The sequence below is a fragment of the Brachyhypopomus gauderio genome, chromosome 3 (assembly GCF_052324685.1).
Source record: "Brachyhypopomus gauderio isolate BG-103 chromosome 3, BGAUD_0.2, whole genome shotgun sequence".
NCBI lineage: Eukaryota > Metazoa > Chordata > Actinopteri > Gymnotiformes > Hypopomidae > Brachyhypopomus > Brachyhypopomus gauderio.
The window spans coordinates 22,712,923-22,728,254 of record NC_135213.1 but is presented as its reverse complement, the minus strand read 5'-3'; the positions used below and the strand labels follow the sequence as shown (position 1 = coordinate 22,728,254).

Here is a 15,332-nt window from a genome sequence, read left to right as displayed (position 1 = left end):
CGATTATTTCAAGAGGCTTGAGAAGTGATTTATGTGGCTGACTGCTTATGACAACAATAACTTCATCATAACATCAGTTTGACTTCATTCTCCAAAACCAATTAGCTACTTTGATTCTCTTATTTTTGCACAAAATTTAACAGAAATGGGAGAAGAGCATTCTTTTACACAAGAGACCTGGAAAGGTTAACATGTATATGCATTTCTGTTCTGATGCTAATGATTTAGGCTACAATTTCGTAATTTCTTTAAATTCTTTCTAAAATATAGTAAAGTCAATTCTATTTGACCTGATCGAATCCTACTGCTACATCAGAGGAGATTAAACCCGTTTGGTGTGTTTGTATGGAACTTCCAGAGAAGCTTCCATTCAAAAGTCTTTCTGATCAGTGTTTGTCTGCCCCACACTGTAGTCCTACGTCCATTTAAGTGAAAGGGTCTGGTCTGGTCATGCTGTAGGTGTCCTGGGTGCTCATATATTAGAAGAACAAAAGTCATTAAGTGCACTTGCTGAGTTAGTATGCTTTGTGTGAATGTTTCAATACACCAGTGCTCTGCATTATAAACGGCTTTGACAACAGCTGCCCAGCCTAATTAGCAAACAATAAAATACACACACAAAGTGGTTCTGAAAAACAAGCACTTCTAAGAGTAGAGATGTGATCCTGCTCGGGATTGTGGGAAACACTAAAACACTTATAACTTTATAAGTTATATACCTTATAACTCCGCCAACTAAGAACACTGATGAAATTCTTTAGAAAAATTTCGCTATATATGCATGACCATACTTCCATTAAGACCATTAAGAACAGCGATTTTATAATTAGCACTAATTTAAAAGTCTCAGCTGTTGTGCTCAAATTTTATATCTTTAGACAAACTAGTCTGAGATTTGAAGATAATAAATAAACTGGGTATTTTTTTACGAATTTGATGGAAGCCCATGTTGGTAAAAAAACAAAACAAAATGAGATAATGCATACAAAAGTATTATTTTTATGATTATAACAATGTACTCATCTGATTATAACAGCTAAAACTGTGGTAGTGACGTCACTCCTAGGTGTATATGGGATCCAGATAGAGCTGGGTGTGGAAACACTCACCTCCAGGATCTTGCAGCGTTCTGAGTCACAGTTGCTGTCCTCACATGGGTGGAACATGCCCAGAGTCACACAGTTCAGCAGGATTACCAGCATACTGGCCCGTTCAAACCACGTATGGAACAGCAGTCAAGGAAAAAATGTCATTTTATTCAATTAAAATGTAATAATTTTAAAAATGTGCAAAATCATGTGGTAAAATTTGACAAAACTGACAACTGTAATAATGGAAAAGTTATACATGACATGAAAACGCCCCACTCAAACATATTATTAATCAGAATTATAATATTACATTATACTAAGGGGTAAAAGTTTAGGTGAAAATCATATAATCTTATTACAAAGAAAAAATGAAATTACCACTAGCAACACAATTGAATTGACAAAGCAGCTAGAAATATCATTACAGATTGCTCTGTCCAGCCTACAGGAGGGTCAAAGTAGCTAAATGTGTTAAAAGAGCATAATGATTTTGCCATTAGGTTAGTCACCATTTCTCTTGATTTACTTGTGCTGGATGAATGATCCTCTACACACAGCTGGTAATTGATCACCGAGTAGTGTCAGCTCTCCCCAGAAGGCCCAGCGTGGGGTCACATGCACACATTTACATCTAAATTAAATACAGGAGCGCTAATACCCACGTAGGGTGCTGTCTGTACTGAGGCACCGAACTAAGAGCTGCTCGTATTTCTCGACTGCTAATAAAGGCAACACCAAAAGGACACAATTAAAAAACAAAAAACAATTAAAACAGCAGTGACGACAACTGGAAGGATGCAGCATCAAAGAAACTTCTGAAGCTTCTGGCCCGCTGCCAGGAGCAAAGTCGGGTGGTGTGTTGCCATATTGGCTGTACAACTGAATAAGACACGGCCATGACAGAACTGCCATTTACAGAGTGAACGCGGAGAGGATGTCCAAGCACCTTCCAGGGCATCTCACTCACAGGTTTCTGAGAAGCATTTTTATCATATCACAAATACCCTTTCTTGTTAGGAAAGGCCTCTATCCTTAATAAACACAGACACAGAGAGAGGAAAGTCCTACCTGGGGAAAAGTTTTATTTCCACAGACAAATACCAAGGCATGTTTTGTGTTGCAATTACAGTTACAGTCATCCAAAATTAAAGCCCCCATTTCCAGAGATCAACTCAAGCTGTAATGTATTCTTCATGAATAATGTAATAGACAGAGTCCCACTCCAGCAGTCAAGGGAGGAGCTAATTACAAGCTGCTAACTGCTGATGGGCCTACTTGTTCCCCACCCTGCCAGGGCTCCTCCACTAGACAGATGAGTGTTGGTGGAGGCTGACGGAGTGATGGACTTGGTGGGGATCAGCAGGTGATCAGCGTTATGCCTGAGTGGGCATGATATCTTTTATGTGCACATTTCAACCAGCGTAACCAAGGTTATACATGTACAGTTAAGACATAAATCTGTATGAACATCATTTGGACTGTTACACCTACATGGGAATTCATGACAAGCTTTGAATCCTGCAAACATGGTGTGAGAATACAGAGGGAAGGATATTCCCATCACGTCTGTATTCTTGGAAATGTAACGGTATTTTTGACCAAATACAGCCAAAAAGGGTGCATGCAGGAACATGTGTTGGCAGGAGTTCGAACGTACCTGTCCTGTGTACTGTAGCACAAGCACATCCCGATGGCGATACGCTCAGCCATGTGCACGCCCCTCACGGCTCTCCCACCACTAACAGAGGGTAGGTGGAGATAGTGCACAGCCGACAGCACCATCAAAACCTCATCAACACCCCACGCTTCATAGACAAATTCCCCTATGGGGGCCTCTTCATGCACCAGAGCCTCAGGTTCTCGCTCCTCTAACAAGGCTAAAGGAGCGAGGCAGAGGGCTGGATCGCCCGTGGTTCCATGGCTATCGCTAGCTGGCTCCCCATTTACAGGTGGATTCTGCAGACTAACAGCAGAAATTCAGCTGGGAAATGTAATTGAAGAAGGTGTTGTGAGTGAAACAGGCCATGCTCTGCTGAGGAATGGGACTCTGGAACTCTACTCGCTGAATGTTCACTTCTTTCATATATTTTCAGAGTATCGTGTAAAGGTATAACATGGAACATTTGTCAAACTACTGGCCTAATATAAACACATTTTCAATATTCTGGCGAAAGGAAGTGTAACACAAAATGTATTTTGATGCAGCTTTCAATAAAAGACCTATATGAAGAATGAACTGTAAGGAAGCAGACGCAGACGTTTGAAGACCAGGAAAATCCAGAACTAGTGCAGAGAGCAGGCAGAGGAATTAATAGACAATCCAAAGGGGGCAGAGAGGGAGGTGGAGGAACAGAAAACTGTTGGTGCACAGATAATCCACTCATGAAAGAAACTGCTTGGTACGCACACTAGGAATAATGGCAATACTTTGCAACAGAAAAGGGGGGCTGAAATCTTAAATACTGGAGGTAGCAGGTGTACTCAATATTGTGATGATGATGAGTGTGGGAGTGGTGATTGATTTGTGGACAGAGAATTCTGGGGAACGTAGTCCCTCGGAGAATTTAGCTATGTGACAGTAACATGTTCTAATAAGTAGGATGTTTGTCTAGAATGTTGCAGGAATGTATTTTCACCAATCGGTGAAGAAAAGAAGTTAAGACTTTTCCAACTACATCCTAATATGTAAATGAAAAAATATACTTAACTTTACTTTTCAAAACATATAAATCACATACTGAGAAGAACATTGTGTCTGGAGTGTTCATCTTCACTATATTATTGTGTACACAGAAAGCAAGCAGAAGGAACAACCCACTTCAGCACCCTTGGTCTCGTTTTCCCATCTCTGAATTTTCCCTTCACTTCACTGTTTGTTGTGTCCTGCTTTCATTTCCCCCTGCCATGTGTAATCAATGTGTGTGTGTGTGTGTGTGTGTGTGTGTGTGTGTGTGTCCTGCCTCAGTGCTCTCATGGCCTGCTATGGATTACCTCCTCATCTTTAACAGAAAGGCCTTGGCACTGACTCCACCTCTCATGTGCATGACACCTCCTGATGTGGCCCTGGGCCAGGTCTTCAGCAAAGGCCCCAGTACCCCTGTGCCACAAAGCCTGGCCTTGGAGCAAGCAAGACTGACCCGGTTAGGCTCCAGCAGGACTTCTGGTGTAGGATTTTAAGAGTTACAAGCTGATTTAAAGCCTCAAACCATCTTATGACAAGTTATCAGTATGTTTGGCAAACAATCACATTTCATAAAACCATCATGTCATGAAAAACTTGACATGGCACAATCATTAAGAGTGCATTGACTTACCAATGCGAGTTTACCAATATGTAACCAGCATGATTAATAAGCCCTCACAGACTGTAACTCAACTGTAAATATGTCAATGACTTAAATATATGTACAAAGATTTAGATGTATGTCTCCACCATTTCCATGGAAGCAGAGTGATCAAACAGAAAACAGGGCTCACTTTAGTCAATATTTCATGAGATGTCTCGCCAACTCTTTTCTCTCCCTGACATATTCTCACTTTTCTCTTCATAAAAGTGCAACTGTCTGTCAATCATATACAGAGGAAAAGGGTAAAATTGCAAAAAAATAAAATAAAAATATGAGAGAAAGTAGAAAAAACGTGGGCTTGTAGAAGTTTGTTGAGAGAGATGGGAGGTCTGTGTGGTGTTATTGTGTTTTCGTCTCATGCTCAAGACTTTACACTTTGTAAAGTTTCAGAGCTGAATGTAGCTCAGAGTCATGTAAAGTTAGCGCAGAACAGAAGGAAGGACATGCGCATACAGAGACTACAACATACTGGACCTCCAGCTAAGAGTCTACGGAAGCAGCAGGTAGAGATGTTGGCACCTCGGTACAGTCTCAGTTTCCGGCAATGAACCATTAGATTAAAACAATTAAGTAACATTTAATTTGTTCAGCACTGAGGAAGGAACACCTGATAGTGCAAACAAATCCTTATAGAGCTCAGAGCAGGAAGAAGCAGGAGTGCTGGCAGTGCTGCCCTCTACACCAGGGAACCCCTCTCAACCAGAGGAAAGAGCTCATGCAACATCCTGCACCAAGGGGAAAACCTCATCCCTTCTTCAAACAGTAAAACTGCCCAAATGAGGTTTTAAAATGAGAAATCCATGCTTTTGCAATGCACATGTAGAGGAACATGAACCTATGGAGGCATCACTGGTACAGAACGTGTAGGTAGAAAAGGAGCTGAATGCAGGCCTCCAAATGAAGTGCTTAATGAAGGTAACAAGACCAAACCGAATATAAATGGGCACTAAGAAACTAAAAAATGCCGGCATAATAATGGCTAACAATTGGTCACAGAAACACAAAAGGCTCATAAAGAGATGAAAAATAACAAAAACAACCCCCACACACCGCCTGAGGGGCACGTGGCAAGGAATCAAAACAGATACACGTGCAACAGAAAACAAAACAAACAGAAGCCCAAGCACACGCACTGCTGTATGATGGAGGGTATAATTGACATCATAGGTTGTGTGATGCCAACACACCACCTCAGGAATATACGGCCTTCCGTTGGACATTAAAACCTAATTATATGCCTCTGATTGCAAACTTTCATAGCATTTGAAAAAGAAGCCATATTAAATGTGACATATCTCCAGCATGGCTTCTGTGCTACTTGACCTTTGCCTTTGCTTTTACATACATTAAGGCCCATTACACACTGGAAGTATGCGAAATACAGCGAAATCAAAGGGCCACACCAGGACACTGGGAAGGAAATATGTGTGATATGACGAGCCCTTCACTGTGCAGTACTAACCTTGGATCACATGGGACCTCTTCACTAGCAGAGGGGGGGGGGGGGGGTTGTGCTCATATGTCAACGATTTTCTGTCGCAGGGTATTAGCTTGTTTAGTCTCTCAAGGTTCAGGACCACATTGCTGTTCCTCCCTGTGGTCTCTCGATGTGTCTGGGACGATTCCACCATCTGCTTGTGTGTTCTCACACGGCAAGGTCCTCTTGGGCCAGCAAAGATGAATGGGCCACAAGAGCTTAGACCCAATTACAAACGTCCCCGGCCAGGACTTCAGCCACAGTCCTGCTCCCTGGACAGCAGCTTTGCTGCTAATCTCTCCAGCAGTATAGTCCCAAGCCCGACTAGAACTGCACTGCTTACATGAAAACACTTCATCAGGATTTGCTGTCAGCCACCTGGTAAAACACTCACACCACATTGCTCAAATTCTGGACATGCGCAGTAATAGGAAATATGAAACTGGCACTTCCAAAACATATATTGGTATGTTTGCTGATCTTGGTTTAGAGGAACTGTGCAGGTACAGCACATCAGTCAGGGATTGAGGAATGAGGGATTGGTGGAGTCACTCCACCAGAACTACTTCGCAGCACTGCGTTTGCTGAGGAAAGCTGCCCTCTGTGCTTCATCACCTGATGATGAAGAGGGGGGGGGGGGGGGGGGGGGGGGGGCATGCATGGGAGGGCAAACTCCTGATTTGAGGAGGAAATGAAGTTCGCCAGGCTGCTCTGAGCTGTGGGGAGACAGCAGGCTCACACACAGGAAGGAGCGGACCTCAGTGTGCAATGGAACATGAGGGAGTGCAGAGGTCCTGTTCTCTGAAAATGTCACTCCACCATTGATCTGAGCTGTCTAACAGAGCGAATACAAGAGAGCCAACGCGTCAACCTCAGTATCCCCAACATCATTACTACGCAGAACACTGAAAGGCAAAAAGGCATATTTGCATGCTTTTGGGGATACAAGACTTCTGAGAGTTGCCTCGTTCAGTTGACAGAAGGAGATTATTTATACAACTCTAAATCTCTTAATAGCTTTATCTTAATCACTCTGGTTTATCTTCCTCTGATTCACTAAACACATTATTCCCCATGTTTCATAAACTCAACAAAATGTGTTACCATGTTTTTTCAGAGACAATCTTTCTAATTTGCATTCATTTCTTTACTGTGCTAGAACGTGACATGAAAAATATATAAATATATTTTTGCCACTGCCAGAACATTTGGTTCCAAATATTACGTTAATTAAATATTTCATGATGTAATAAAAATAATTACTAAGGTAAAATATTATCATTATCATTACTATCTAAGAAAAGCAAGATTTGCACTTCAAAGAAATATCTCTTTAAAATGCAGAAAGATATTACACAACTACATTACTTAAGTGTTATCTTCAAAATTCAAACCAATCAGTTTGTTGTGCTATTCACTTAGCTGACAACAAAATAATTGAGGCATTATTTTGCTGAACCATGATTCTTTCTCATGAAAGCCAATGTTGCCTAGCAACAGACATTTCAGAACACAAAGAAACAGAGGTGTTTCCTGGCTCAAGCAAGTTATTCGCCAGCACAAAGAGGAAAGGACTATACAATACATAGAACTAATTGTGTGCAATACCTATGCCAGTGCTAAAACTAGGGAATTATGTCTTTGATTTAATGGATTTTCACTGCCTTTTACAACCCTTACTCACAGCCCTTTTCCACTATAATAGATATTTAAAGTATACAGCTTTTACTGGGATTGATGCAATAAATACCGCTGCGTATGAGAATGTGAGAGGGTAGTAGGCCAATGGCACTACCAGAAAAGGGTGGCTCCTGTCTCTGGCCAACAGCTCCCTGCAGGCGCAAAGCAATCAAGCTCCGTCATCCACACCACCTCCACAAACTGACTGCGGCCTAACGCCCTGGAACACAGGTGCTGACTGATAAGCCATTCGGTTCACCACAGGGGCATCCCACACCACAGCAGCTACGGTCTGGCTTAAAAAGCCCATCATCATCGAATTCACACGGCTATATTTGTTATTTTTCGGTTATATAAGATTACCGGGAGCAAGCCTACAGTACGCGTAAAGGGATCCTCGTTTCTATGAGAGTGTGGAGGTCTCTGTCATGTTTTATTAATACCATGCCTCTGCTGATCCCTTCTCCAGCAGAACATGAACATGAATAAGACGCTACCCTCCAGCTTCAGTTCTGACTCTTCCTATTACTCCCCTGGATCTCTGGGGTGCTGAGTGTTTAGGTGTTTATCATTGGGGAGGGTTTTCCTGACATCTCAGATTGTTTCTCCTACTGCAGACAACACACCTCCCACTACATAACGCTCATGGATGCTTCCAGTGCAAAATGACTGTTAGCAAGTTTTTCCAGTATGAGCAGAGCTAAACTCACTCAAACGGGGAACATTTCTGTGCCATATTTAATAGCACAGTATTAAGTATTATTATGGTGTCTCTACCAGGATTTGAGTGTTGCTCCGACGGCATATTAAACAGCATATTAAATTCACATATTAAATTCTCATATTAAAACAAAAGATTATACACCCCCCCCCCCCCCCCCCGCAAACATTTTCACATATATCTTACATATCTTTTTCCAGTCTTCAAGTGTCTCTGGATGTAAGTCTCCGCGTGTGTTTCCAGGATGGATATGTAGGGAGAAAGAGTGAGTCAGGGAAGTTGGCACAGGCTGGCCCAGGCCTTCACTCAGCAGGGAGGAGAATTAGATTCACACTCATCAGCATTTCCTGTCAGCACAACTATTACAATCCACTAAAACCCCACTTCAATTACAGTCAAATAACCACTCCAATTACAGCAACCACACTCCCAACCACACAACACTCTCTCTGTACCACAGAACCCAAAATACAGCCCACCTGACACAAAGAGAGTGAAGGGTGAAGTCTTATTGTAAAACCATCGGTACATAGTGTCACCGAGATGCATATACCAGTTCAGGGTTAACTGGTTCAATAAGAGCAAGATAACATATCCCAATTTACATTTATTATTCACAATCAAAATGTACACTTCTATCACAAATCCTCACTAATGGTCCACTATTGCCAAGTCGATCTATTCAGAAACTGCATAGAACTGTGCCACTCTGATTTCACAGTGAGAGTGAATTATTATTATCAACTCTACGTCTCATAACTTAAACCTGAAGGAGGCATGTTTGCCTTATGTCTACTGAGGAACTCACCTAAAGTCCATCCTCCCAAAGCGAGTCTGTTAATAAATTGACTCATAGCATAATCTAGATTAGCACCTATAGTAGCATTCTTAGTACACAAATGGACACATGGATGCTGTGCACTACATTGCCTCTGTGTTGCTACACCAGTAATGTGCTCACCTTTCACCACATTCACAGTTTGCCATCAGCATTGTGATGAAGACTGACACCCCCTGATGAAGAGGGTGGTGTGAGGGAGACCACTACCCCCTGAGGGAGAGGGTGGTGTGAGGAAGACCACCACCCTTGAAAGAGAGGGTGGTGTGAAGGAGATCGTCACTCAGGAAGACGAAGTGTGTGCTCTTGCAACTGTGCCAGAGAGCTGACTCGTTGGGCTCAGGGTCAGAACACATACTTGTCACCTGCAAGACCAGGGTTTGACAACAGGTGGGGTTGCTGCCTTCAGCCAATGTCAGTATCCACAATTCAGTGTTGTGAGGAACCAACGTGTCTGGGCAGAAATCCTTCAGCCAACCAGTAAAACACGGAAACAGACTTAAACCACCAGGAGTAGCTACACTCATCTGTACAAGCTTTACATCGTTTCTCCACATCTCCATAGAGCATTTGTACTGCAGTAACTGTATCAATTACAAGTGCTATTTGTCATATTGTGAATCTGTTATTATAAAATGCAACATAAAATAAAATCATTTTGTGAATGCTAGTAGGAATCCCACTTTTTAAATGTTTGAGTTTCCTAAGGCAAGGAATCCAAGTCACAATTTTTTAAATATATGAATGATAAGCACCACCATAAAGATCAAGATACATTTGACTTCACTTATAAGCAGTTAGAGTATCATATCAGTCAACAGCAGGTGCTGATGAGGAAACTGAACAATACCAACATGTGCTGCTAGATCCTTCAACAAAGGGCACAACCATGAATACATATACATGAATACATGTATATACGTATACAACAGCCTATTTGTATACAATAAGCGTAACTTTGTTATTAACTCTGAAGACTATATCTTTCAAATGATTATAGAGAATATGGTGAGAGGCCTGTATATTATTGGATTTAACTGTACATGTTAGTAGTGGACAATGAACAGTCAGTTGCAGGACTTTTAAAGGTCCTCCAGCATCTCCTGGACAATGGTCTTCATGTACACACACTGAAACGTTAGATTATCTGAGCCATGTGTTGTGTCCCAGGAGAAACTGAGAGGCTCCAGCTCGGACCGCAGCCTGCACGAAGACGTACACTCCACCCCCTTCTCTGGCTTTGGAGAGCAGAAAGCAGGAGCGAAGAGAACATGGGAAAACCCTGTAAACCCAACCACCGTTTCCCTCAGCCCCACCTTGATTAAAACATTGTGAGCTGGAATATAATGAAAGTGTTTTAGTGTGCTCTGAAAGAGATCTCCATCCTAGATGGGTGAAGTAGAAGGAGCTTTGAAAAGGGACCTCCCAGGCTTTTACTTCATCTCCTGCACTGGGGTGCAAAAGGGAGAAGTGTGCTGAGTGGGAGGGAGGGCCGCTACTGGAGATTATTGTGCCTTAGACAGTTCACACTGCTGCTGTCCCATGACCTGTTCCCAAGCCAAACTCAAGCTCACTTGCTTAATTCTTGCTTTGTGAAGTCTTCTGTAATGCTGGAGAGTTGTCAATCAGAGCCCCATGAAAACTTTCTTCTCAAGTGCTCAGATATACAAACGCTTCACAGGGCAAGAAGATATGGAGGAGATATGCCAGGGTGGGAATAACTGGCAGTATTATTTTTATAAGTCTATTAAACTTTAGGTAATACAGAATATTAAATGAAACACACTGCAAATTCAGCCCCCTCATGTATTGAGCTGTTGGTCAACTATCATAGGATAGTTCACACCTGAAGATCCCCAACAACATCAGCCATCAGAAAACTATACCTCCTCATAGGCGGTTGGAACAGCCCTCCTTGGAGATTCACACACGCCCTCACACAAAGACTACAAACATGACAAAGATCTAAGTGCTACCAGTTCCACAGAGTTCTATAGCCTGCCATTTCACTATGGATATGAAAGCATGTCTGGGTGATCGCACGGCATGCAGACATGGTCTCATCATTTTGCTTCAGGAGAATTCATGACCCCCCTACCAGCATCGCTCACCCCAGAAGTAAAGTTGGCAATAACTCCACGTGAAAATGCCTGTTCAGTAATTCAAGTCTACAATGGCAGATGAGACAGAAACAAATCAAGCACTCCTCCTGAGTTGAGCAAGATGAATAAAACATTTGAAGCCCAAATACAGAGAGAGGCTCATTTGGAATAGTGTTCTGACACGTGAGGAGAGCACCCAGCTATTTTTACATCACAAACAGCTGAAGGCAGGGAAGATCCTGGGAGCTGACTGGTCCCAGTTCAGTGAGCTGCTGAATGTAGTGCAGTACTCCAGGATTCATAGGCTCCTCTGTGAGTAAACACATACACTCTAATTAAATGGGGGGGGGGTTTAGATATTAGATAACACTACAATAGGACAGTTCTACTGCACAGAAGACATGAATGTTGAAGCTAACTTTACCAAATCCAGTTGTGGGTCAAAATTAAACTCTTTGAAAAGCAGTACAGTATAATAGCTTATATAATATTTTACGCATCTCCATAAATGAAATCAAATATACACAAATGCTAAAAGGCACACAGACCTTTACAAAACTGACGTTTCGGTTAGTTTCAGATTAGGGTCTGTTTCTGTGCTTCTCCCGAAGAAATTTAAAACTTCCAAGCATCATTATCTTGGTAGCAGTAGTGTTTGTGCCAATCACCTCTTTAGTTTCACACAATAATATCCTGCATGATTCGATAAGAAGAATTTTCGCCATCAATAATCCTCCTCAAATTGGAGTGCAACAGCAAATCTGGCAGTAGTATGAAATTACATGATTTATTTGAAATTCATGTCACTATGTTTAAGCTTTTGAAGTTTAGAGTAAGCCTATGACCCAACAGTACAAGTCAGCCTTCATGAGCTTACAGTCACTTTGTTGTGCAGAATCCACCCTGGACTGGTTAAGAGAACGAACATTCCTGTAGCCAACCACCAGTTAACAATAGGTAATATTGGTCTTAAGAGAAACCGCCTGGCAGAATGAAATTAGCTAAAAACAAATAACAATTTCTCGACAGGCAATGCATTGTTTGGAAGGGGGACGCATGGTGGCAAATCCACCCCCACACAGAGCTGACTGAGCTGTTTGACAGCACACCAACTCCCCCTGCACTCAGCTAAGAGTGGCTTGTATTGTTTGGTTTTGGTTTTTTTTTTTGTTTTCTGGGGGGTTGTTTATTTAAAAAAAAAAAAAACCTCCCCCACCACACGCGCACAAACACACACACACACACACACACACACACACACACACACACACACACACACACACAGAGAGAGAGAGAGAGAGAGAGAGACACACACACACTGTAAAGAGAGTTTTGTTTTTGTTCTTTTGTTTTTTTAGAAAAACAGCCTCTGGAATCTCAACATGTGTGCTTCAGTAATTAATCACTGACCACAAATCTCATTTATTTCCCATTGATTTCTGTCTGACTGAATGATCTGGCTTGTGGAGGCCTTGAGAGAGGGAAAGGAGACCATGTGTTCCTCACAGTTCAGGAACTCAGGTGAACTACACACCAGGTGAACTATACGCTGCAGCTGATATAAAGGTGGAGTGATATCTTGGAGTGATATCTTGATATCCTCCCCACACACGTGCATACACACACACACACACACACACACACACACACACACACACACACACACACACACACACACACACACACACACACACACAAACACGCGTGCAAACAAACTTCTGGAGCTATTTTAACATAATGACAGTTGAATTAATCTGAAATGGGATGAGGCTACTCAGTGTCGATGTGATCCTACCAATTAATCTTGAACAAAATGTTTACTACTGAAAATAAACTAATAAACTAGTATAGAAATGCCCAGAACAGAAATTATGTTCCCTGAGCCCATTACTGTACTGCAGAGGCCTGAAGACATGCCTGAGCAAAAATATCTGTAATGACAACAGGTTCTCATTATAATCCATAATAAAGGGTCCAGACAGTATTCAGTACCTTTGTCTTATTATGATTTAGCAATCACACTGTTGTGCCTAAAATATCCAAGTGAGACATAAAATGAACAGTGTTCAGTGGACTTTCAACAAAGATGTCTAACAATGATCATTTTATCTTTGCCAGTCTCCACATGCTCTTGTGCCACAGTCTATAACTTATTAAAATGGCAAAAACGAATATGAAGTATAACTTTGTTTACATTCCAATGTAAATAATAGGTATGCACACAAAGTTCACAAAAGACTTTTACAAATTAACATATTCAAATTTCTTCTCAAACACTGCTAAGTTGATAACATTTCATTCTTAAGAGCACTTCATTCACTTTGAATGCTAATATTCCACACACTACATAACGTATTCTAAAGATGCAATGAACTCATATGGTTAATGACAGAAACTTGGACTAAATACACTTGTTATGTATTCATTAACTGAAGTAATGTCCTGACTAAACAGCAACTATGGATTTTAAAACTCCATTATTAATTAAATAAGATGTAGAAAACAGTTAATGAAACAATAAAAAAACAGATAACAGTAGTTGTAAGCGCACGTCTGACCTTATCCTGTAGCACGGGTGATGTTTTTATAAAGCTTTTTTTTTTTTAAATAAAGCTCAGGTGCACTTAACTGAACAAGAAAAGGCAAGAAAACATGACACAGACAGTGTTGGGTCGGAAACCAGCATATTTGCTAAAAAAGAGAAACAAAGATGCTACTGACTGGGATAAGTGCTCTTATTTACATAGGGGTGGAAGCACACTGGCATAATTACAAGTGCTGAGATACACAAATACTTCACAGGGCAGGAACATATGGAGGAAATATGCCAGAGAGGAAAGAACTGGAGGTATCATTTTAATAAGCCTATTAAAACTTTAGGTAAGATGTAATATTAAACTCAACACTGCCAATTCAGCCACCTCATGCACTGTGCTGTTGGCCATGTATGATTTTGAATCTTTTAAATAATTTGTATTAGATAAGACTTGAGATACCTACTCCACAAATCACAGCATGGTATCTCTGCCAGGATTTAGAAGGACAGTTAACACTAAAAGATCCCCATCATCATCAGCCATCAGAAAACTATACCTCCTCATAGGCCATCTAAGAAGGTTGGAAAAGCCCTCCTTGGAGGAGATTCACCCACGCCTTCACACAAAGACTACAAACATGACAAAGATCTAAGTGCTACCAGTTCCACAGAGTTCTATAGCCTGCCATTTCACTATGGATATGAAAGCATGTCTGGGTGATCGCATGGCATGCAGACATGGTCTCATCATTTTGCTTCAGGGGAATTCATGACCCCCCTACCAGCATCGCTCACCCCAGAAGTAAAGTTGGCAATAACTCCAAATGAAAATGCCTATTCAGTAATACAAGTAACTCACATAAAAAAAAAACTGGAGGTATTGTAATAAGTCTATTAAAACTTTACGTAGGAAGGAATATTAAACTAAACACATGTCGTATACAGGTAAAAAAGAAAAAGAAAAAAAGACAGCAAAGGTCCATGATAAAATAGGCTATGTCCTCTATTTAACAACCCCTTTCCTCTGTTTATTTGAATTAGCATAAAATGGTTGTAAAACAGGAGTAAAAACAATATATATATGTATATTTATATACAATAAATACATCTTGACCTAATAACCTAAACAGTTAAACAACAGCACTTGTGTAGCAATAACTGGCAAATAGGCTTTGTGTAAATAGCAGTGGTTTATATCCTAATATGCTAACACCACCACTATCTCCCCCGGCTCCGGCTTTAGGAAAGACAACAGAGGAATTTAGCACACAAGTAGATCTGGAGTCATCTGATTTACATGAGGCTTAATTTCAATGGCCTTGCAGCTCAAACAGCACCGAGAAGGTGTGGGTGTGTCCTGCAGAATTGGGCTGGATGTAAAGGATGTCTCTCCCTGTGAATTCCCCAACATCTACTCTATCACTGTCTATAGAACATGACTGGTTCTACAGTGAGAAAGCACTTGTGTCTCACTGAGAAAAGCTCTGCAGTCTTTAGCTGGAGATGTTCCTACCATGTGAAACATCTCCAGCTAAAGACT

General features: G+C 41.3%; 1 protein-coding gene across 13 annotated transcripts in view; it reads right to left on the bottom strand.

Moving 5' to 3' along the window:
• The window catches only part of cacna1g (calcium channel, voltage-dependent, T type, alpha 1G subunit), a 158,621-nt gene that overhangs the window by 93,219 nt on the left and 50,070 nt on the right, over nucleotides 1-15,332 (bottom strand). For all 13 annotated transcript variants that reach the window (XM_077000484.1, XM_077000482.1, XM_077000489.1 and 10 more), the window contains exon 3: nucleotides 1,110-1,222. In XM_077000484.1, the coding sequence (XP_076856599.1) occupies nucleotides 1,110-1,222 (113 nt within the window). The remainder of the gene's footprint in view (nucleotides 1-1,109; nucleotides 1,223-15,332) is intronic.